General features: G+C 44.0%; 1 protein-coding gene across 4 annotated transcripts in view; it reads right to left on the minus strand.

Annotated features, from left to right (window-relative positions):
* MCTP2 (multiple C2 and transmembrane domain containing 2) overlaps positions 1-24325 on the minus strand; it is a 111123-nt gene that overhangs the window by 41810 nt on the left and 44988 nt on the right. For all 4 annotated transcript variants that reach the window (XM_083713123.1, XM_083713125.1, XM_083713124.1 and 1 more), the window contains exons 11-17: positions 19137-19323; positions 17700-17793; positions 15251-15353; positions 14488-14590; positions 9632-9733; positions 9294-9368; positions 7687-7806 (exon numbers count right to left, since the gene is read on the minus strand). In XM_083713123.1, coding sequence (XP_083569249.1) covers positions 7687-7806; positions 9294-9368; positions 9632-9733; positions 14488-14590; positions 15251-15353; positions 17700-17793; positions 19137-19323 — 784 coding nt within the window. The remainder of the gene's footprint in view (positions 1-7686; positions 7807-9293; positions 9369-9631; positions 9734-14487; positions 14591-15250; positions 15354-17699; positions 17794-19136; positions 19324-24325) is intronic.

The following is a 24325-nucleotide window of genomic DNA, read 5'->3' on the forward strand; positions in this document are numbered from 1 at the left end:
CATCCTGTTCTCAGAGTGGCCAACCAGATGCCTCTGGGATGCCTGCAAGCAAGACCTGAGTCCTCTCCACACCTGTTATTCTCAGAAAGTGATACTCAGGGGCCTACAGCTGCCAATGTTGGAGGTAAAACATAGCCATCATGGCTAGTATTCCCCATCCATTCTTGTACTATAGAAGCTCTCCTCACTGCCACCACAAACATCAATAGGCATTTTATGGGTATTAAAATAAAGAGATGCAGTACATAAAAATAAATTCTGGCAACTATGGTGAGTAAAAAAACACAGAACAATTCAAGGCGAGTGAAAAACAGCTCACAGACAGCACTGAGCCACAGAGGTGGGTGAAGGGACCACGATGGGGGGTTTCTCTCTCCAGAAAACATCAGATCAGGCAGCTAAAATTATTGCCGCCGTTCTCTTGTAACTGTCACCTGTGGTGGGTATAATTACAGGTTACTGCCGCAAGCACGCCCACCTCATATGGCAGTAAAAAGGACCCACTGCTTGCCAAGCCCAGGCGCACAATGGAGAAGACGCACCATCTAACTGAGTCCAAAAAAGAGAACAGCCAGGGAGACTAATAAAAATGACAGCTTAGAAACAAAAATGATAAAGCTCTGAAGCTTCGGAAACCAACCAACGCACACACACACAAGCTAGCTAGTTGGCAATGTAAGTACTGAGCTCAGTTCTCTGACAGTTCAGGGCAATGCAAGCAGTTTGAATTGTCTCCTTGTTTCCTTTCTGCTGGGTTTGGGTTTTTTAGTTCTTCCTTCCTGCCATAAAATGCTTGCACAAGTTATTAAGAACCAGGAGGGTGGACCAAATCAGCAAAACAAAATGAAAGGCAGGACTAGCAAGCCACGAAGAGTATTCAAAATGGAACAAAGGTTAGCTTTGGAAAGGCTGTATCTCAGTGGTAGATCATCTGCTTTGCATGAAGAAGGTTCAGTCTCTGACATCTCCATGTTCTCTGCATGAAACTTTGGAAAGCCACTGCCGGTCAGTGTAGGCCATGGGTAGGCAAACTGAGGGACAGTGGAGTGGCCCCCTGCTGAAAACTTTTGCTGACTCCTGCTGTAGACAATACCGAGGTAGTTGGATCAAAAGCATCACTCCATGTTTCTAAAGGCACCTTATTGCTCTCTCTTCCCAAGCACCACAGCATCAATGCGCAAAAATAAAGGTATCCACCATTTGTGGCTCAGCACACTTGAGAGATCATGGGTGGCCAGTGTGGAACACTAGATAAATATGAAAAGCCTGATCCAGCAGGCTCTCCTTGTGTTCTTATGGGTAAGTTGCAATGTTCAGAGCAGCAAAAATATGACATATATAGGATCTGTACCACTTGTGTGGCCCACCCAAGCTACAACTCTGCATGCACAGAAAATATAAATATGTTCATTGGAGGCACCACTTTCTCATGGGAGACAGAACTAGACCTGCCTCCCCCTCCAAATCCTGTCCAGCCAGAACCTGGAGATCATCTACCTCCCCAAACGTTGGTGATGCTCACCAGAGGGGAGGGAGGAGCCAGCACTTCAGCCCCCACCAGAGGAGAAGGGGACCACCACCTTCCCACTCTGCTCCTGTGTTGTAGCCTCCCTCTCCCATTCCTCCTCACCTTCCACCAGAGTCTGCCCTCCTGGGTTTTACCCAAAGGGGCTGTGACACTCGTGACAGCGTGCAAAATAATGGGGGATGACCATATGTTTGTAATGGGGAGAAGGGCTATAATTTATCGAATAGGAAGAGATGTACATCAGAGGCCATGTACACAGACCATGAGAGACATATAAAGCTTTTTCATATGATACCTATGAAGAGCCCTGCTAAGGGTCCAGCATCCCACAATGCTATGGTTTCCCACAATGGCCAACTAAATGCCTATGGGAATCCCACAAACAGATGCCTATGGGAAGCCCACAAGGTGATAGCAGTTGTATGGTGGGGTACTGGTTAGTGTCAGAGACTGGCTAAATGGGGAAGATTGATTGGTGGGAGTTGGGTGGGCTCTGAAGATTTAGATACCAGATTCTGGTGGTGGGAGACTGAAGAGAAATCTGCAGAAGAGACAAGCTGGGAGCTGGGTTGAGTGATCAAAGGCGGTCAAGAGAAGGAGGCCCTTCCAGGACATAGTTAGAGGTCGAGAGTCACAGTGTGAGCACAGACTGTCCCAGTCCTGCTGACTCTCCTCCCCCTCTGACACCCTGTTCAAGGAGAGACTTGCACATTTGCTGAGCAACAGATCAGGCAGGCCCAGAGGAGGAGCTCACCCCATCAATGCAGGTTTTGTCTGCTTGGGAAGGATCCAGACTGAAAGGCTAGAAGGAGAGGATGCAGCTAGTGGTCAGTTTCAGTAACATCTCAGCTGGATTAATACAGGCTGGAGGACTCTGCTGCATTGTTATTTTCTGTTAATAAAGAGCTAATTGCATTCTGTGCCTCCCATATGTGTGCCTGCCCTGTGGTTGACCTGGCTCGTTGATGGCTCCTTGACAGAGTGCTGGACTAGGACCTGAGAGACCAGGGTTCAAATCCTCACTCTGCCATGAAGCTCACTGGGTGAGCTCGGGCCAGTCACTGACTCTCAATTGAGCTCACAGGGTTATTGTGGGAGTTAAATGAGGGAAAGAACCATGTGTGCCATATCTGGAGCCCCTTGGAGAAAAACATGGGACATAAATGCCATAAATAAATAGTGTTCTGCCATAGGTGACCCCACTGCAGCTGGTAGTCAGTGGCATGTTGCCTCTGAACTGAGAGGTTTTATATGTGGTCAATAGTGATGGTCTTTTCCCTAAACTAAAGGTAAAGGTAAAGGGACCCCTGACCATTAGGTCCAGTTGTGGACGACTTTAGGGTTGCAGCGCTCATCTTGCTTTGTTGGCCTAGGGAGCTGGTGTACAGCTTCCGGGTCATGTGTCCAGCATGACTAAGCCGCTTCTGGAGAACCAGAGCAACTCACAGAAATGTCATTTACCTTCCCGCCAGAGTGGTACCTATTTATCTACTTGCACTTTGACCTGCTTTTGAACTGGTAGGTTGGCAGGAGCAGGGACCGAACAATGGGAGCTCACCCCGTCGCAGGGATTCAAACCGCTGACCTTTTGATCAGCAGGTCCTAGGCTCTGTGGTTTAACACACAGCACCACCCGCCTCCCTCTTTCCCTAAACTAAAAAGTCCCAAATGCCGCAACTTTTCCACATAACAGAGTTACTCCATCCCCTTGAACATTGCCCTTGTCTAAACTTTTCCAATTCTACAGGGGAGTTTTTTCGAGGTGAGGTGACCAAGTCTATTTTAGCTGATGAACATGATTTTTATTTTGTTTTGTGAGAGTAGGAAATCAAGAAGTCTGCTACCAGATGGTGCCCTCTGATTTCACGTTTAGAATTCAGTTGGACTGGTTAAAAAAAACCCTTTGACTTAGTTCAAAACTGGTGATGGGAATATGTCCTCCATCTGAGGGCCCCACCCTCAATATCTGCTGTCTGAGGTGGCTGCCTTACTCTGCCTAATGGTAGAGCTAGTATTGTAGAAAACTCATATTGGTTCTCTCTATTTACCCTCCTGTATCATCAAAGCTGGTGAGGCCGCTTAAGCCTTCATTCAAGTAAGGCATATTTCATAAGAAAAAGCCCCAGCTTGCATACAAACTTGTCTGTACAGACTTTTAAAGGGCTGGAGTAAGGGTGGAGGAGAGACAGTCAAATACAACGTCCTTTTAATTTCCCTCATATTACAGTAATTGCATTAAGAAAACTGTAATTTCATTAAATGGCATAATTACCATTAATACTTGGCAAACTGTCAATAGAAGGGGTAATTATTCCGAAGAAAAAATTATAAGCAGAATGTGCAACGATGCATAATTCCCCACAACAGCAATCCAACGCTTAAAATTTACCTTTAAAATGTTTTTAAAATATGTATTACCCAGTGGTAGCAATTAGCTCCATGTGGCAGGCGTAACTTTCAGGACCAAAAATCTGCAGAGGGAGCTTTTCAGCAGAGATTTAGAAGGCAATTCAAAGCAACTTCCCAAACACTATTAAAAGGAGGAATCTTGGAATATGTTTCACTTTTGCATTCATTAGGAGAAGCACACACAAAAATGTGTATAAATTTTCATGCACTTTTGGGGTTTTTTAAAGAAAAGTTTGCAAACTCATACAGGAATGCAACAGACTGAATTTTTTTGCATTGGATCAGATTGTTATTACGTGTGTGATCTTTGCTGTCTATTTAGTTGTTTCTTCAGCTTTTAAACTGCCTTGGGTATAGTAACACAGAAAGGTGGCATACAAATTGATAGTGAAATGAAAATGAGCTCATGATTGGGGGAAATGAGAAATCGAGAGAAACTGAAAATTTACAGGTTCAGCCATCCCTAGATCCTAGTCATGTACCTGCCCACCACGATACTAGCCAGCTGTTTCCATCAGAAGACAGAAAGCATCCTTATAAAAACAACTAAACGTTAATAGATGATCTATTAACACAAAGAGATCATGAAAATATATATGGAATTGTTGCTAATTGTTTTGTCATTGAGGCTCTTAACTGTGAGATTGCTTCAAGATATTTTGTGGGATGAGACTCCTAAATGAAATCATATAAATTAAATATATGAATTTGTGTGCTTGTGTGTGTGTGTGTGTGGATGAGAGCGGAGGATGTGGATTTGAAGTCACAATTGAAAAAAACAACAGTGGGATTTTGGCTGCTGGGACTTGCTGATGAGACTCTTTCCTATTTTTATTTTCAACCAATATAGGCTAAAGAGTGAGAGAACGACCAAAGATGATGAGAATCAGGGCAGAATTATTTCCTGCATTATTCTGGCAAGTGGCACACCCAAGAGCTGCTAGGGTGTAACCAAACCGTTAATTTAAAGAAAACGAGGCTTTGCAGAAACTCAGAGATGGAACGGAAAAGGTCTATCAACATATCCTGACAAATCAGCCCAGAATCATATCCACCCACTAAGGGCAGGTCACAATTTAGAACCAGAACACAAACTTCTGCAAAATGAGCAAGTGGCTCTGAATCAAGACTGAGAATTTATTTCAATAACACACCAAGATAATTTTATCAGTGGTCAACCATATACAGTTAAGTAATATGAATAATAATTTTTAAAAAAACAGGACAGTGCTGAATGTTCTCTTGTTCTACTGCAGGGGTGAGGAACCCCAGTCAGCACAGAGGGTGAGAAGTCTTCTTCTCCATGGCTAAAAAGTGCCCCTTTCAGGCTGACTGGGGGGCTCCAGGACACTGCAGAAAGGGGGCTTGCTGCAGAAATAGTAATGAGTCTGTGACTGTCAGGGACTGGACTGAGAAGGAATGGTGAAGACCACCCACCCCTTCCTGAACCTTCCCAAGAACAGGAGGACATTGTTGATTTAGAATAGCGGTTTGCAGAAGGTCATAGTTCAGAGGCTGCAGAGGGGAAGAGCTAGGAAATATTGGGAGAGTAGCAGGAAGAAAAAGCACCAGGGGAGAGACAGCTGACAGATTCAGTGTCTTTGGAAAGCATTTCTGAACCCCCCTCCAGGACCCGATGTGCATTGAGAGTAGTAGAACAGAAAGCTCAGAGGCAAAAAGCGCAGGTCAGCTAGCGCAGGGTTGAAGTAGAACAGGAGAGACAGAGGGGTGGAACTTTACTTGGAGCTACGCCATTATCTGAGAGTCCATCTCTCTCTGTGAATTTTGAATAAAATAACATGGTAAGAACTTTTTGTTTTCCCATTGCTGGCTGCCAGCCGTGAGGGAGGGGGAGCCTGACAGTGACCTCCCTCCCCCTGCGCAACCGCAGACTGCTAAACCCCTGACTGGGACACTTCCCAGGCCATGCTCCCCAGGCTCACAAACCCTCTCTGACCCAGCTCTTAGACTTCCTTCTGTCATTTTACCTGGCTGGAATGTGTGGTAACGCCTCTTGTTTGCCTGGGTGAGGGAAGGATAGAGATGATTGTGCCTGGTCTCTTTCCCCACACCGAGCCCTGGTATGTGGTTCTCATGAGGAAATGTGTCCCTTGAAATGGAAAGGGCTCCCTACTGCTGCCTTAGTAAGGTAAAGGTAAAGAGACCCCTGACCATTAGGTCCAGTCATGACTGACTCTGGGGTTGCGGCGCTCATCTTGCTTTATTGGCTGAGGGAGCCGGCGTACAGCTTCCGGGTCATGTTGCCAGCATGACTAAACCGCTTCTGGTGAACCAGAGCAGTGCATGGAAATGCCGTTTACCTTCCTGTTGGAGCGGTACCTATTTATCTACTTGCACTTTGATGTGCTTTCGAATTGCTAGGTTGACAGGAGCTGGGAGCTCACCCCAGCGCGGGGATTTGAACCACCAACCTTCCAATCGGCAAGTCCTAGGCTCTGTGGTTTAACCCACAGTGCCACCTGTGTCCTGCTGCCTTAGTACTTTATACTATACAAAGGCATATATATCAAATCTGTTGCTCATATTAGGCAATGTCCATCACTGAAACATACCCTCTGCCTCAGAAGGTTACCCACAAGGGAATGTGACCTTCAGGCTGAAAAGGGTCCCATCACCGCTTCCACAACATGGTATTGGTGTCACAGCACAGTGCAGCTAATCAGATTTGGTGACATGACAACCTTGTTAAGAGCAAACAGAAGACTAGCTCTCACTGACTTGGTCAATGGCTGCTACAGGTAGGGGCTCATAGGCAAAGCTATCACATTAGGGCCAAGTGTAGGCAAGATATTTGTCTATGACGTGTGACTATGTGCAAAGATTTCAGTGTGTTTGTGTACGTATATTATGTAAGGCCACACACCAGATTTTGCATCAAAATGCAATTTTGTTGCTTGCATACAAATAAATAAGCAGATTTACCTGTTCCTGGTTGTTCTGCACAACTTTGGAAAGGCCAGCTGCTATATGGATGTCGATAGACCCATCCCCAAATATTGACAATCTACCAGACACTGCCTACACAATTTCTAGTTCTTACAGCTGGAAATATCCATTTGGAACTTTTGGTTTTGAATATGTTATCAGGACATTTGATTCTGCACCTAATACTAGATTTTGTAGCAGGATTTATATGCTTGCCTGGAAATGTAATGTAAACTTTACCCTAGAGTTAATAGTGACTACTCTTCCATTGCCAAGAAAGGGGACAGATTTGCAAATAATTTGCACATGCTAGTTTATATGTATATATCCCAATGTAGGGGAAATGCTTTTTATCCAACTGAGTTCGACTCACAGTAGACCAATTAAAATTAATGAGTATATCTAATTTAGGCCCCTTAATTTCAATAGGTTTACTCTGAGCAAAATGTCATTGGATGCAACCCAATTTCTATAATTTGAACAGAGATTTTGCCACAGTGGGAAAGAATGTGACCAGGGGACCTGTTTGCTCCCTCAGTCTGCTTTCCAAATGCTGTTAACTGAGGGTGGGGGACAAATTCAAAGCCCAAGCTCTTCCTCCCTATGGTTCTTTATCTCCAAATTAGACTTAGACCTCCAAATAGAGGTGCAATTCAACTCCACATGGCTCTGTGAAATATAAATAGCCCATTCCTCCAGACACATACACAGCCCATCATAACAAGGAGCATTTCACAGTCATCTACTGAGAAAAGTCATTTATGAGAACACATTTAATTCTGTGAGAAGGCTTAGCCACTTACCACAAATGCTATCACACTCCTGACGGGAGATTCCCATAGAAAGCAGCTTTGGAGAAACTGTATCATGTTCCATATTGCCATAGTGATTCTTTTCACACGGTCAACGTTTCTCGACAAGATCTGGTGAGCATGAGGTGGGAGGGAAAAGAAGATTCAAAACAAGGAGGACTTTAAAAACAAAACAAAAAGGAACAGGGGCATGATAAAAAAAATTCAAATAAATAAATAAAGCAAGCTCTTGCGTATCTATCTAACCTTTCTGCATGTGGAAATGCCCTCTCTAGTTAAGTCTGTGTGCTTGGAATGTGTCAACAAATCTATTTACTCCTCCTTGACTATTCCACCAATGCTAAAGGACAAAATGATAGGAGACAACTATTATTGAAGGGGGGCAGGTAGCCACAGCAGGACGATCACTGGCTGGGAGGTAGGTACCAACGTTAGCCTCCCCAGCCCTTTTCCACTGTACCTGTAGAACAGCAGCCTGCTGTAGAGGCAAGGTTTGGCTACCCAGAGGCGGAGCTACCTGCTCCGACACCCGGAGTGGCGCAGAGGTGGGGCTAGCCAGCCTGCGAGGGCAGGGCTAGCTGCCCAAACAGTGAGCATCCCTAGCTGGGCACTAGCCTCCCGCGGCAAGCGTCCAGGGGGCATGGCAAGTGTGGGGTGCGCTGATGTTGCCCCCCTCAGGGATGGCACCCAGAGCAGACCGCACCCCTGCAACCCCCTTCCTCCGCCAGTGTGGCCACCTAGCCTGACTTGTCAAGAGTAAAAACTTTGCCACAGCTGTAGCTGATTTCAGGGGCAGGGGGCATGGTATTTATTTGGAAGTGATTGTGGATGGTGAGTTGACACCAAATGAGCTGCTCGATAGAGGAGGTCACCCTTTTGGGTCTCTCCTTTGGCATGCAATGAGGCTAAGGGAACTCCCCGTGAGCAACTGGCTGTTGACTTGCTCCTAGGTCAGAGACTGGAGCATGTAATTTATGTAAGTGAGTTAACCCAATTTGCAAGTGAGAGGTGGATTTCTGGGGAGCCACATCTGTAGTAAGAGTCTGAATGCAGATTCAGTACAACTGGTGGAGATTTGATGATTTTGCTATTTTATAGTGTTTTGATTGTTTTAGTCTATTTATTGCAGCTCTCTTTTGTATCAATAGGCTGTGCAACTGTCTGGGAGCCCTTAGACCAAAAAGCAGTCGATGTACAGTGGTACCTCGGGCTACACACACTTCAGGTTACAAACACTTCGGGTTACAGACTCCGCTAACCCAGAAATAGTACCTCGGTTAAGAACTTTGCTTCAGGATGAGAACAGAAATCGCGCCGTGGCATCATGGCAGCAGTGGGAGGCCCCATTAGCTAAAGTGGTACCTCAGGTTAAGAACGGCTTCAGGTTAAGAATGGACCTCCTGAACGAATTAAGTTCGTAGCCAGAGGTACCACTGTATATATGAAACAAACTAAAGAGTTCCAATTTGGAACTCTCCTTATGTTTAAAACAAAGCCTTCATGTTCTGCGGCCACAAACTATTGTTTCTTATGTACAAAATTTTGTTAAAACCACAACAAAAAGGACAAAGACAATCCCAGCTGAGACACAAACATACCTTCTTTGAAAACTTGCGGTTGTCTTCCAAAAACCGCCTTTCACGTGGAAAAAAGGTTCTGATACTGGCTTTTACCTTTGAAAGAATATAAATAATTGCATGACTTTGGTGTTTATGTTCAGATGCTCCATCTTGGTTTGGTACTTCAGCAACCAACTCTTTTAACCCATCCAGACTTGTGTAGATTACTAGATCTCCTAGCACCAAACTCCCCTAACCATTTTATCCAGACAACAAGCCTGCGAGGTAGGCCAGGCTCATTGGCAGAGTATCTGCTCTGTAAGGCAGCTTCCTATGTTCCTAGGAAAAGGGCGATTCTCTGAAGCCATTCGACTTACAGGATTAAATAGAACATCCAGCTCCAAGTAGATGGCACCTTTTGAGGGAAGTTCCAGGTCTTTGTTCTTCAGTGTGTAGCAAATTTGCTCACCATTTCTAATCTGCAAATTGAAAGAAATAAAAAAAATGAGAAAAAGATAAGAATCTCAGCTGAATATCACCAAGTGCGCTTCAGTTTTCACAGCAATGCTATAGGGTGCACGCTGGAGAGACAGTGCTTTTGTTTTATCTGCAAGCGGAGCATGAGCAGAGGCAAAGAGATTCCCACAGAGCATCCTGCATGAGCATCCTTCATCCTAAGGTGCTTTGCCTGCATCCAACTCCTAAGCCTCTGAGTGCTGCTCATCACCACAGTGGGGTGAATGCTGGCTGATAGAAGAGGGAAAGTCCAATTCCTATTTAATATACAGATTAAATACCAGCTTTGGGGCTTCTGCACCTCATTCTGCTACAGGCATCAGTTCAACGGCTAAACAGTACTCTGCTTGAATTTCTCTTAAATTGGAGAGATCATGCTTTAAAAGAGCATAATTGGCTAAGAAAACAAAAGCAGAGATTTAAAATATCAGGGTCCAGCTTCACATTAGGGGTATTATTCTTTACTGAAACAAGTCTAAAACATAACACAGAGCCAACAAGCAAAGCACACTCCAGAACCCGACCAGCCAGTAGGGAATCATTCGCTCCAGTTATTTACAATTTTAAATAGTTATTTTTCTTCCAGATAGCAATAGGTTGTTTGGCCGGACAACTGATGAAGCAAAGTTACTACCAAAAACCCCATAAATTCAATGATGAATTTAGGAAAGCCACAATCTCTCAGTCTCCAACCAACCTACCTCCTCCGTCTCTGCAATACTGAAACCATCTTTGCAAGATTGCTGTAGATACGAAATGTGAAACATGTGGAATATTTAAAATGCCGAAGACCACTGTACATACGTTCCAACTTTTTCTGATACAAAACCGGAACATGTGTCTTCCGGGACGCACTCCCAGGCTTGCGCACCTTGCTCTGGCCCAGATACTGTGTGGTGCCCCAAAACATGCGGTTCTGGGTGCTGCACAAGATTGCAGCCCCTTTTTTGGGATGAGAGCAAGGTGCGAGAGAGCATGTGAAATTGCGATGGACAAAATGGCCGCCGAGATCTCACAGGAAGAAACAGGAGGTCTTGTTTTCTCCCCACAGCACTTGGAAAGTAAGCCACTTCCGCCCTGCAAAAGGAGGTGGTGTTGCGGGCTTCACGCCCCCACCATGTGTGGCAGCTAGCACTCAGCCTCCACGTGGTTGAGGGAATCCCTGGCTGCGTCACCCCCTGAACAGCCAATCGGCTGGCTCAAGGAGCGTGGCCTGCCCTATTTAACGCAGGCACGACTGGGGATCTCCCTCTTTTGCCGCCTCCACTGAGTGGGGGGTGGAAACTCGTCACGCAATACACTGTGTTCAGACTTCCAAGCTCCTTCGAATGCCATGGCCTATGGTCCCAGAAGATACCAAAAATATATCAGCCAACTATATGCCAGATTTCCTAAGGGAGGCTCACCTGGTGCCTATGTTACATATCTTTAGTTGCCAGGAAAGAAACAGTGAGACTTGTTAGGAGGCTCCTATTCCCCCACAGAGCTACAATTCCCAAAGTTCCCCGTGAAGAGCTACTCTGGGAATTGTAGCTCTGTGAGGGGGGTAGGTAGGCCTTTTTTCCCCACCCAGAACTCACCGCAACCTCTCAGGTGGGCGCCATTGCCATTCTAAAAGAACGAAGGAGGTATTCAATGGTGAGAAGGGTATCATAGCGCTTTAAATGTATGGTGTGAATGTGGCCAAAGAAACTGGACGAAATAGTTTGGAGTTTTCTCACATTGCAGACACAGAGAGAGAGACTTCTCCTCCCCTCCCGCTGCCTCCTCTTGCCTGCCTTGTTATGCAAATCCTGAGGGACACTTGACAAATGTCTATAAAATCAAGGAGGGGGGGGTGGAATCAGAATCTAACATCTTCTCACTGTCATCTCACACAGCCGGCTGCCTCTCGCATAGACCATTTGGCAGGCGCCTGCTCTCCAGGAGACCAGCTGCTCACACCGCTCCTGTCCAGTAACATCAGGGATACGAGGACTCAGGGAGAAATTAACAGAGTCATCAAAAATTGAATAAAAGATGTTAAGGAGTTGTTCCTTCCCTGTAAACATCAAACGGCCCGTCACATGATGCAGGCCGTTCCAAAAAAAAAAGTCTGAGCAAGCATTGAGCAGCTATAGCCTATACAGAAGGGGCTTAATGCAGTCCCGAAGTCAAGGACATTGTGAAAAAGGGGGCGGTGGTGCTGTGTTCAAGGTTGAAAGAGGAATATGAAGCTTGGAAGTGATAAAACTACCGTTCTAATCTAAAAAATTAAGGCTTGCATCCAACCAAGGTACTATATGTATTGTTGAGGAAACCCCAATCTCCAATAAGCAAGAGACTTCAAGAGTACCTGTGCTTACCCAGGGTTCAGTTTTCCTGGAATGAAGGTCAACAGAGACTGTATCTGCAGGACATATGGTTTTATTTACACATATATACAATCAGCATTTACACCCCGGCAGATTTTGCTTTCCCACTGGGGTCAAGCCTTAAGTCACAGCTTTGGGTCCGCCACAGAGCATCAGCCCAAACTCTCTCACACAGACCCCCCCCCCTCCTTAGTGTATTGTTCTCTATTCTAGGATGATGCGGCCTCCAGCCAGGTAATGTAGGGGAAAGTTCATCCGTGTGTCTCTATGGCAACAGGACAACCTCTTCAGATATGCAAGTGATAGTACTTAACAGGCCAACTAAGGCCATTATCTTTCAAAACAACTAGTCTGACCAGTTCAGCATGTTTCCACTTATAGCTTCTAACCTGATATACAGAGGATTACAGGTTTCAAAGGGACTCATGGGTATCATCCAAATGGACCCTCTCAAACCTATAACGTTATAAAGCAGTATCATAACATTTTAAACAGTCGTGGTTTCCACCCAAAGAATCTTGGAAACTGTAGTTTGATGAGAGTGCAGAATATTGTTAAGAGACTCCTATTCCCCCAATAGAACTACAATTCCCAGAGTTCCCTGGGAAGATGGATTTACTGTTAAAGCACTCTGGTAATGCCAAATGCCCACCCCACCCCATAAATACCCCTTGGCATCCCACCATAAGCACCATTAACGACAGGCAAGGCTAACTGCTGACCCAGCCTTTGTGTGTTCAAACACAGAAACCTCCCCCCTAAATAAATTCACATTTGACTCAAATTTTTGGTTTGTTTTTTGGCAGAATTTAGGCCACAACTTTATTGATTACAGAAAGTGACTTGTTGCATTGGCTCTGGTTCGACTAGCTCCCTACCATGCAGATAGCGCTGACCCAGGGTTCCACCATAGGTCAGCCAAGGGTGAACACCTGGATAAGTGGAAAGCTAGGAATGGGCTAACTCTGCCACCCAAATGTCCCCCTGGACTCAGGCATGGGCACAACCCCCTCTCAGGGGTTGACCAAACCATCATGTCCCTGGATTCCTTTAACTGAATACCCTTCACATAGGGATGGCGAGAGCATTCTCCCATCCCTATCACCTGAACCACAGCCTATCCGCAACCTTACAGGTTGTGACGATTTGCTACGCGGCAGGCGAAACCCCAATGGCAACAGCCAATCAGCCAAGTGGGGGAAATTCCTGCCATGCCCCCATCCCAATGACAGACGACACACGACGGCATAGCAAAGTCAAGTGCAAGCCCTAAAAGTAGGGAGAGGTGGGCGGGTGTTCCAATGCACGAGCCAACAGAGGACGCTCTGGGTCACGTGCATGGGCATAAATAGGTCCCTCAAACCATTTGGACTGTGCCCATTGGCTATATTGCACCCAACTTCGAGGGACCTACCAATCGGGTCTTGTGGCTGACCAATCGTACCTACCCACAACAAAGGGTGTTGGTTTTCCAGGTCTCACCGCAATATGTGCCCTCTTTAAAGGAGGACCCGATTTGTGGAACTGAATGCACATCTGTCATGCAAAATGCCACAAAAGGGAAGAAGATGCCTTCAGAGGCATAGCGTGGGCGGGGTGAGGGAGGGGTCATTTCCCCAGGCACGGTTTCTTCAAGGGCGCATTTTGCTCCTCACACTGCCCCCACCAACCCCACACTGCTTTGTGAGCCTGATTGCACACCCCAGCTTCGCAAAACAGCATGGGGCTGGCAGGGCATCAGGAGGACACAACAGATCCACACCCTTCCAATCAGTCAAATCCAGACTGATTAGAAAATGCATGCCTGTCTTGCTGTGTCCTCCTCATATTGCCCTCCATACCCTGTTTCCCCACCCAGCACAGCTGTGCACACCTGCCCTGGGCACCAAGAGGACATCATCCACCACTGGGTGCCCTAACTATGAAAAGGAAGAACACTCATGACTTCTCTTTAAATATTACGCCCATTTTCACTCATAAATTGGCAACAACAGGCACCTAAGAGAGTTCTGAAACCACCTGGAGAAAAAATGTGTAGCAACTCACTTGGTACTACTCACCTGGAGTACAAAAAAATAAAGGGAAGAAAGAAGAGAGAGCATAATATTATATTCCGAAGGGAAATCAAGCTGATGAGCCAACGTTATCTCCGTTCTCTTTCTATCAATTAATCACAGTATTTGACTGAAAGGCTACCCCACTTGCAACATAAAGGACCATCATAAATACTGACTGAAGCTTACGAATCACAAAGCATTTTGTTCTTTTCAGCACAGTTCCTACACACAACAGGCTAGGTAGCCATATCCCACTGAAACCATCAAGGCAGGAGCGATAACACAGAGCCAAAGAGAAAAACTCACAGACAGTAAAGGGATCGCAACTTTGCCCAGGAAATCGGGAGGCTTATCTCCATCTTCATCAAACACTGTCACTTCTAGAACATCGTGGATGTCTTTAACGGGGCTGGTGAGATTCACAGATACAAAGGAATGACAAAAGTCAAGATCTAAACAAACGTAATGTATGTCTATGTAAGAATTTAAAAGTTCACAAAAAAGAAGTCTATGGCAAGAGGCCAATAGGGCATACAATAATAACCAAAATACCTTATGTGTTTTACAACATTGCAATGCAAACACAGTGTGTTATGTCACATAAAAAATTTCTAAAACTTAAGAGGTGTATCTTTTCAGGAAGCACTCTATTCCTGTAATTTGTTTGATATTCTGAGTTTTAAATTACTGTAGCACACCCCAAGCCCTGCTGGTTAAAGGTGGGTAATAGACGAAGGAAGGTTGCAAAAGATGTATTTTGAAAAAATGCATTTCGACTTAAACATTTTGACATCACTGGCATCTAAGCTAAATAGCATCATTCTTTGCATGGCCTCAGATAATTAATTCTAATAATATATTGTGCTGCTGTAGATTCTAGGAAAAAAATTATGCAAAACCCCTCTGCAATACAGAAGTAGGCAAGCTTCTATGACTCTTGAATCAATGCTGATCTTAAATTGTCTTGATAAGTTCTGTGAACTAGTTTTAACCCTGCTCTATGGGATCTTTCAATGAAGGCTAGCAAATAACTACCTTAAAATAAAGTTTCAGATGCAAATCCACTTACAATGTGAAGACCTGGTTCCATTCTGGATTAAGGTTTTTGTAAACAGTGTAACTCTGAAGTCTGCCTTTCCCCAGCTCCAACACACAAAAGGGGTCACTTTTTCCTGGGAAGGAAAGCCAGATATATAATTTGTTAGTACATTATTTGACCACTGAAGAAAAACTTGCCAGTTATCTTGGTAAACTGCTTGACGACACTTTTCCTCATTTCAGAGCTTCCAATATAGCCTTTTCAGTAATGCATTTTTTTGCTTGAGTTGCAGGAATCGCATATTAGAAAACCTTTCAACTATTGAAAAGTTCTACTCAGCTAGCAGAGGGCTATGTGAGGGCAACTGGAAAATGACTCTGCTGCAGGGAAATAAGTTATTGCAAAACAAGAAAACAGCGCTGCGCAAATGGTATCCTTCCCTTGCAAAACTCGCTCATTTACCGCCCCAGCACGTTAAAGACGCAGCATTTTCCTTACAACAGTCTACTCAAGGAGGTGCTGTCGCTGTGTGAATTATTTCTTTACTTATTTAAATGTGGGGCATTGTCGTTGCTGAAAAATGTTTTGCAACCTTATAATTTATCATGTTTATATTGTGTGTGTTTTTCTATAAATCGAGCGGGGATCTATGTTAGATGAAAGGCAGCTTAGAAATTGTGTAAACTTTTCAGCATTAGGGGATGAGTACCAGTAGTGGGTGGAGTAAGAGGCAAATGTGGGTGGAGCAACAAGTGTGACTCTACTTTGTATAGCACAGTCGTAGCTTGGAAGTCAAACAGAATCCATTCCGAAAGTCTGTTCGACTTCTAAAACATTAGAAAACCAAATTGCAGCTTCTGATTGGCTGCAGGAAATCCCTGCAGCCAACCAGAAGCCGCAGAAGCCCCGTCGGACGTTCAGCTTCCAAAAAAAACGTTCAAAAACCAGAACACTCACTTCAGGGTTTGCAGCATTTGGGAGCCAAAATGTCCGAGATCCAGGGCATTCAGGATCCAAGGTACATCTGTAGATTGCATTCTACTGTGCCCTGAACATACTATGTAAAAATGAAAATCTCTTCTGCAGAAAAACTGGAGGACAAATTTCAGCACAACAATATGTTTGTTTGCTTTCGTTCTGTGTTAATGTGTATATGAATCTTACTACATATACTAAAGCCAGGTTTTCCCTGACCCATAACACTGGGCCCTGGTATACTGTGTGTGGGCCCCCTAAATCAGTTTTATTTGTTTTTATGTTTTCATACTGTTCTATTGATTGAAACCCGTATTTATTGTTTAGAGGACTTGTTAGCATCCGCCTGTCTCGGGAGACCATGGAAGAGTGTGCCTTTGCGGGTGAAGTCAACCTGATGGAAGGTTGCAGTGCCTGCTGTGGCCAATATGGGAAAGACATGTTTTGCTGCAGTTGAGGCAGGTGAAGGTGTCCACTTGTGTTGATGCAGGTGCACCATCTCATTTCTTCTCTTGTTTTTACATTGTACACCATTCACAATGCTTAGAGATTTGAAAAATATTAAGCAGTTTAGAAAAGTTTGAAATACAGCATGATCACATCTTACAAGGGGGTTCGGTTCTAAGAGTTCTGCATATGCATGAAAATCACATGTACCCAAACCTTGGAGCGACCCAATGGCTAGCAGGTGAGGGGAAAAGAGAATCCTTATTAGTTCCACAGCCAGTTCACCAAGCAAACCTTGAGAACCAGTGTGGTGTAGTGGTTAAGAGCAGTAGACTTGTAATCTGGTGAACCAGGTTCGCGTCCCCGCTCCTCCACATTCAGCTGCTGGGTGACCTTGGGCTAGTCACACTTCTCTGAAGTCTCTCAGCTTCACTCACCTCACAGAGTGTTTGTTAAGGGGCAGGAAGGGAAAGGAGATGGTTAGCCGCTTTGAGACTCCTTAGGGTAGTAACAAAGTGGGATATTAAATTCAAACTCTTCTTCTTGCCCAGCAAGCAAGATGGAGAGCTTAAAATCTATTTCCATGCTAGCATAGGTGCCAACTCCCTGGGGCCCTTGGTGCCAGAGCACCCACAAAATTCCTCATGAAGGGGCCAGGCACCCACAAGTTTTGGTGCCAATCCCATGCATACTGCATGGCATCCACAGCCCCAGGTACCCACAGTCGTGGGGCCAAGCTGGCACTCCTGCATGCCAGGTAACCTCCAGAGGAACCCAGTGCAAAAAGAGATTTTTGGATTTAACTTGCATGATTTCAGCCAGCCTGCCTTCAAATGTGTATCATTGAAATCACACAAGTTAACACATGTAAGATGTGATCATGCTGTATAAATAAATATGAAAGACTCATACACTTAAAAAAAATGCCACTATCATATATGTATTCTCTTTGGTATTTTCTATTTTTCATAAGATAAAAAAGGGGTCAACGCTGGGAACTTCTACTATAACATGTTAGGGGAAATAATCTAAAGTCTAGATCAGCAATATTTCATACCAGAAAAATCAGCAGCCAACAGATCAGCAGCTTTTAATACTTTGACTTGCAAAAATCCAATATCCTTTATGTTATGGAAAGAGTTCCTTATGCACTGCAATGAAAACATTGTCAGAAGAAGTTAAAATATTTTTAAACATTTATTTTATTTACGCATTTGTATTATGCCTTTCTTAAAGAACAAATTCTATGCAAGGCCAAATAGTGATTTAGACAACAGCTCTGTAAGTAAACTATAAGAAATCATTTAATTATGATCTGCTCAAGGCTCTTCCTTGCCCTCCCAAGTCCCCTGAACAATAAACTCATGACTAATTTATTTTCTGGTGATGACAACATTGCAGTTGAATATCTATAGCTGTTTTAAAATTGCATTCGTTCTATTTGCATAAAAATAAATGCCTGAAAAGCACAATAGCACAGAACATTTTTAAAAAGAAAGCTGTCATTTTTAACTCCTCCTTGTATTGGAAAGGAAATTTCTGGATTGTTTTGTACCCTATATTTCACACAACTCTAAATGTTTCTGGCATTTTCCCCCCACCACATACAAGTGCACAGAAAAATGCACGGCTGTCCCATGCTTGCTTGAAATGTTGAAGAATGGAATCTAAATGAATCTATAAATATGCTGTGTCCCAGGATGGCACAGAGAGTCAATCCGATTTCAAGAACCAGCTGTGTTCACTCTTACAATCCAGGGTATTTTCCTGGATTGCATCAATGCAGGGGATGGTTGGGAGTATTTCATATTTGAATGTTTCCCCTAGTTGGAAGGGAAAAAAGGGAAAGAAAAACTCCCTGCATATAGAAAGCAAGCATGTCAGCAAGAAGGCTATGCTTTCTTCATATCTGCCCCTCTTTTCCCCCACAAGAAGGATGTATTTAAAACCAGTGACCTACCCTACTTAAGTGGCACAGGCTGCTCCTGTTCAGTGCTCTAATGTGACGATGAGCATCATGTGGCGCTTCAGATATTGTCGGACTGCAACTCCCATTATTATCCCTGCTGGCTTGGGCTGATGGGAACTGGAGTCGAATAACATTTGGATGGGAAAGTTTCCCCATTCTCATTCTGTAATTAACTAAACTTGATCTGATAGCCAATTGTCACATCGGAAGTGCAAAACAGAGCTGAAACAAATTTGGGGAAGATGGAGAAAGATCTTTCTCTCTCTCTCTCCTGCTCTGTAATAGTAAAGGAAATTACTGTTTTGAGAACTATCAAATGCAAACCACCCATATGGCTTGGGGCTAACTGTACAGACAATTGATTATATCACACCAGCCATAATATTTAGTGTGAGATATACTTCATTCCCCCATTAACAGACATGTGATTAGGATCTGGGCTTTGACGTCATTTTTTGGTGCAGTTCCCTTCTACACACACACTCCTGATTTTCCTTAAAGAGAAGGGGAGGTCTTTGAACTCACATAGCGCTGGAAAAGTTGTTTCCTCTCACTGGGGTCTCCCAGAGGGCAAACGCACAAATCAGAGATAGAAACTCCTGAGCAGGGAATGACAGAGATCACCATCAACAGGGACCCAGGCTGTTTCTCCAAGGGCAATTCCAAATGGTTGGCCTGTTTTCCAGGGAGCGCACTAACATCAACTTTACACCTAAAACCAATAGAAGCAAAAGGGGTTGGAATTAATGTGCAGCAGCCGTTTCAGAAAACATGCAAACTGTTTTAGTAGTGCTGTGCTGAAATCTGTCCTCCAATTTCACACACAAAAGTTTCCTTCATCTGCAGAAGAGTTTACGTACCAGTAAACATTTCTCCAGCCTCCCCAGTGGCCCATGCTTCCTGATCTGGGAAGCACTATGGGAGGAGTTATCTCACAATAGCACCACCCTAAGCTGTACATCTGTAGTACAAGCACCCAGGGAGACTGCAGGATGAAAAGCATTGGTGAGATAATTTGCAGAATGAAAGAACAGACACTCTCAAACACCCCCTGGCCACTGCATTCAATGTTAGGGTGATTGATCTAAACATAATCTTGGGAGGGCTGAGTGGATACTCTGCTGGAAAGTTAATTTCAATTCTGAATGCACCCCATCAAAGGAGGGTTGTCAGGAGCAATAAGATCTTGACAAGTCACTAGGTTAGATTCATTCATTTGGCTATTCTTCAATCCTTATTGGCAGATTTATTCAAGCTCCTTCATTAGCCTTCTGCTGGCTGCCATCTTGGATCTGCCCCTCAATGCATGGGCCAGGTACCTTGGCAACCACAAAAGGAAGGCGAATTGGGGAGGGAAACCCTGCACTCCACATGTGATAATTTCACCTACATTTCCTCTCCCTTTTGATGATTTCTGAATGCAATTTCTTTCTTGTAAATTGATGCAAGAATAGTCGGGGAAATCATAGGATAAAAATCAGCACAGTACTATAGATTACTATGCACAGCACCCATTATGCAGTGGTACGTCAGATTAAGTACTTAATTCATTCCGGAGGACCGTTCTTAACCTGAAACTGTTCTTAACCTGAAGCACCACTTTAGCTAATGGGGCCTCCTGCTGCTGCCACGCTGCCGGAGCACAATTCCTGTTCTCAACCTGAAGCAAAGTTCTTAACCCGAGGTACTATTTCTAGGTTAGTGGAGTCTGTAACCTGAAGCGTATATAACCTGAAGCGTATGTAACCCGAAGTACCACTGTACACTTCTTGCAATGTGCACAGTTGTCTTTAAAGTGAGTTAGATCAAAAAAGCTCAGATAGTTGGGGGTTCCAGAGAAGGGTCCCCAAGACCTTCTTCATCACACACACAAACAATTTTTAAAGATTTATGTCTGTTAGGGTAATATTCCAGTCAACATATGCATGTTCCCAAAGACCTGTTGGAATTATGTATATTAAGCAGAAAATATGCCCAGTTCCCTCTTTATGGGCAGATGATGTGCACATTCCTTGTGAGGCCGGACAATATCAACCACTCAACTTACATTACCCCTAATGTATATGTGTCTTACACTTTTTTTGAAAAAAAGAGGAGGGCAACAAAAACATTTAAGTATTTTCCAAGAATTGGGAAGGGAGGGACTTGCATACTTGTAGCTGTGAAAAATCTTGGAGTGAAAGCATTAAAATACATTTTACTCAGAAATACACAGGGCAAACTTTTCAAGAAACTCTGTAGATTAAAGTTATTATGGAAGACACTAAGCAAACATTTGCATCTTCCAACTGAAAGGGACTCAAAGAGGAAGAGTTTTGCTGCCATGGGATGCAGTGGGATTGAGTTTCCAAACACAGGCAGAGATGGGAAGATTTTGGAACAGCCTTTCGGTGCTTAAGGCCTGTCGACAGGTTTTCATTTAAACAAAAACTTGTTTAGGTGTTTTCTTAATGGCCATTTTAAAAAAATCCTCAGAGGTTCCCCCCAGTTGGGTTCCTTCTAGGTAAATGGGGCACACATTACTCCAGTTTGATCCCTTTCCAGCTGTAGAACCACAGTGGCTGCCAGCCATCTGCTCTAAATTGAAGACTTTCTGCTTCTAAATAGCCAGCTTTGGAGAGGAAGGGTAGGCACACAAAACCTCTCGCTCCTTCCCCCCAAAACATTCAAGCTAACGTCGCTCCAGGTGGAAAAGACGGTGGCGTACAATAGAGGCTAAGCAATCCACTTGCAAGTCATTTGAAGCATTTGCTTTCGTTAAGTGTTTAAACCAAGGGAATGAAGCAACTCTGGCTTACGTCTTTGCAGAACTGGTTGCCAGCTGCACAAGAAACTGAAAGTTTGCTCTTAAAAGGCTGCACTTGAGCATACTTGGGGAAGGTGCGTGGTTCAGTGGTAGAACATCTGCTTAGCATGCAGAAGAGAAGGTCACCAGCTTCAATCCACAACCTTTTCAGGTAGGACTGGGAGCAAACCCTGTCTGAAACCTTGGAGAGCCCTAGCCACTTGGAGAAGACTTTACTGAGCTAGGTGGTCTGGCTCGGGCTGCTCCCTATGTTCTGTTTCATCAGCAGAGACATGAAACCAAGTCTTCTTGTGCAACTAAATACTTCTTTCAATCACAAACAACAGGTGTGGAGAACTTTTAGAACTTCGGATGCTGATAGACTCCAACTTCCATCAGGTTGAACCAGCATACACAATGGCCAGGGATGATGGGCTTTAGAATGGATGGTTAGAAATTCCCCAGCCCTGGAGAGCCCCTGCAGGCTTATCAGTAATAGCTGGCAAACCTCCCAGGAAGCCAATTATCTCATCAATACACTTCCTCCCCCATGAATGCTTGCCAAGGTGAGAGTGACATGCCTCCCTCTTTGTTAGAACTGCATATTATGCAGATTGCCTCTTAATTCTGTAAGTCAGCTTGCCCCTGCAACTGTCAATTTCAGTTCCTCTCCGTTTCTCATTTTCCCAATCCTAAATGCAGTTTTTCACATCTTCACATCAGTTTGCAGTTTTTTAAAAAAGTCCTCGTGAAAAATTCATCTGCATTTTAGTGCAAATTTCTCCTAACGTGCACATTTTTTTCTATGAAATTTTGCTCAATATGCACATTTGCAAAGCCGTTTCCTCTAATGTAATGCATTTTTGTACCTTTTAAAAAGCCGATATATCTATTTTTATACACAATTTACCCCGGTATCTGCATTTTTGCACACATGACTTTGCTGGAGAACAACATATGAAAATTCAGATGAATGCAAATAAAATTAAAGATTTGGGTTTCAAAAAGTATAAATTGGGGAGCCTTTTCTTTAAATGCAAACTGCTTCGGATTTCTCCGACATCCCAACCCCTGATCTGCATGGCTGACATGCCACTAGAGGAGGTCTGAGGAGACGTAACATAGGGGACAACAACTCATACAGTAAACAGTTGTAGACATTACAACAGAGTTACGAGTCCCTCGCCTTGGGGGAGACCATTTTGGAACCATCACTGCTGGGTTCTTTGCATTCTATCTGATGCTCACACGGTGGCAGGGGGAGACGCGAACGGATTGTAGCATTGCACTGAGATAAACTGCTGTGTAAACAATTAGACACACAAGCAATTAAACAGCTGGATTGCCACATTAAAACTCAATATGCATTCGCATTTCTTAACTCAGTCTTTTCAGACCGCTGGATCGCATAAAGTTTAATCACTTATTTTTTAAGCGTGCAAATGTGTTTCACGTGGGATCTGCTGTCCCGGTGCAGGTGGGAACTCTGTTGGCAATTCCTTAGCAAAACTGTACAATCAAGTCTGGGCTGTGGTCTGAGTGATCCCAGATGGTTTGAATAGTTAGTGGCTGTACAAAAATCTTTCGGCCTTGGAGGAAAGCAGCATTTAACCCTGCTTTACCTGATGGTTTCAATCAGCAGGAATATATCAGATGCCACCAAACTTGAGATTTCATCTCTCTCTCTCTTGTTTGTTTAAACTTTCACTTAAACTATTTAATTGTTTATTATTATTATTATTATTACTATTACATTTATACTTATTAATACCCTGCCTTTTTCCCAGACAGGGACTCAAGGCAGCTTACAGATAAAATAGAAACAGCTAAAAGCATAGAAAAAACAATCATTTCAAAGTAATTAAACACTGATATTTTTTAAAATGAGAGAAAGGGAGGGGGGAGAGTAAGATATTAAAACATACAGATAATTAGAGGTTTTATTTTAACTTGACTTTACATAAATTTATTTCATACTATTGTCTTGCTGATGCCTAGAATCTTGTAAATGCTTTTAAAAAAACATTTATGCTCATTTTATTATTGATTTGATTTCACTTATGAGTCCCATAAAATATCTCCAAGTGACTGCACAGCAAACACATGGCCTAAAAACACAACTCCATATGTAAAAACAATTCCATATATGCAAACAATTACAAATATAAAAACAATTTGAAGTACAGATGCAAACTGGGATAATGGACCTCTGACCATTAGGTCCAGTCGTGACTGACTCTGGGGTTGCGGCGCTCATTTCGCTTTACTGGCCGAGGGAGCCAGGGTACAGCTTCCGGGTCATGTGGCCAGCATGACTAAGCCACTTCTGGTGAACCAGAGCAGCACACGGAAACACCGTTTACCTTCCCGCCAGAGCGATACCTATTTATCTACTTGCACTTTGGCGTGCTTTTGAACTGCTAGGTTGGCAGGAGCAGGGACCGAGCAACAGGAGCTCACCCTGCCGTGGGGATTTGAACCGCCGACCTTCTGATCGGCAAGTCCTAGGCTCTGTGGTTTAACCCACAGCACCACCTGCGGCACTCGCAAACTGGGATAAACACCTCCAATTAAAAGGTTTGTTGGAAGAGGAAGGTGTTCAGCAGTCGTCAGTCTAATATTCAAGGAAAGGGAATTCCAAAGGGCAGGTTCTACACTCCTGAAGCTCTGATTCCTATATTGTATGGAATAGACCTCCTGATAAGTTGGTATCTGTAGATGGCCTTGCCATCAAAGTGCAGTGATCAATTGGGTATATAGGGGGGTGAGACTATCTTTCAGGTATCCTGGTCCCAAGCTATATAGCCTTTGTAGACCTGCACCAACAGCTTGAACTCAGATAAGTAGCTCATTAGCAGCCAGTGCAATATTTCCAGTGGCAGTTTAACATGACAGTCATAGTTCACCTGTGCATTTCGAGCTAGTAGGT

Source organism: Podarcis gaigeae, assembly GCF_964106915.1.
Source record: "Podarcis gaigeae genome assembly, chromosome: 14".
NCBI classification, from domain to species: Eukaryota; Metazoa; Chordata; class Lepidosauria; order Squamata; family Lacertidae; genus Podarcis; species Podarcis gaigeae.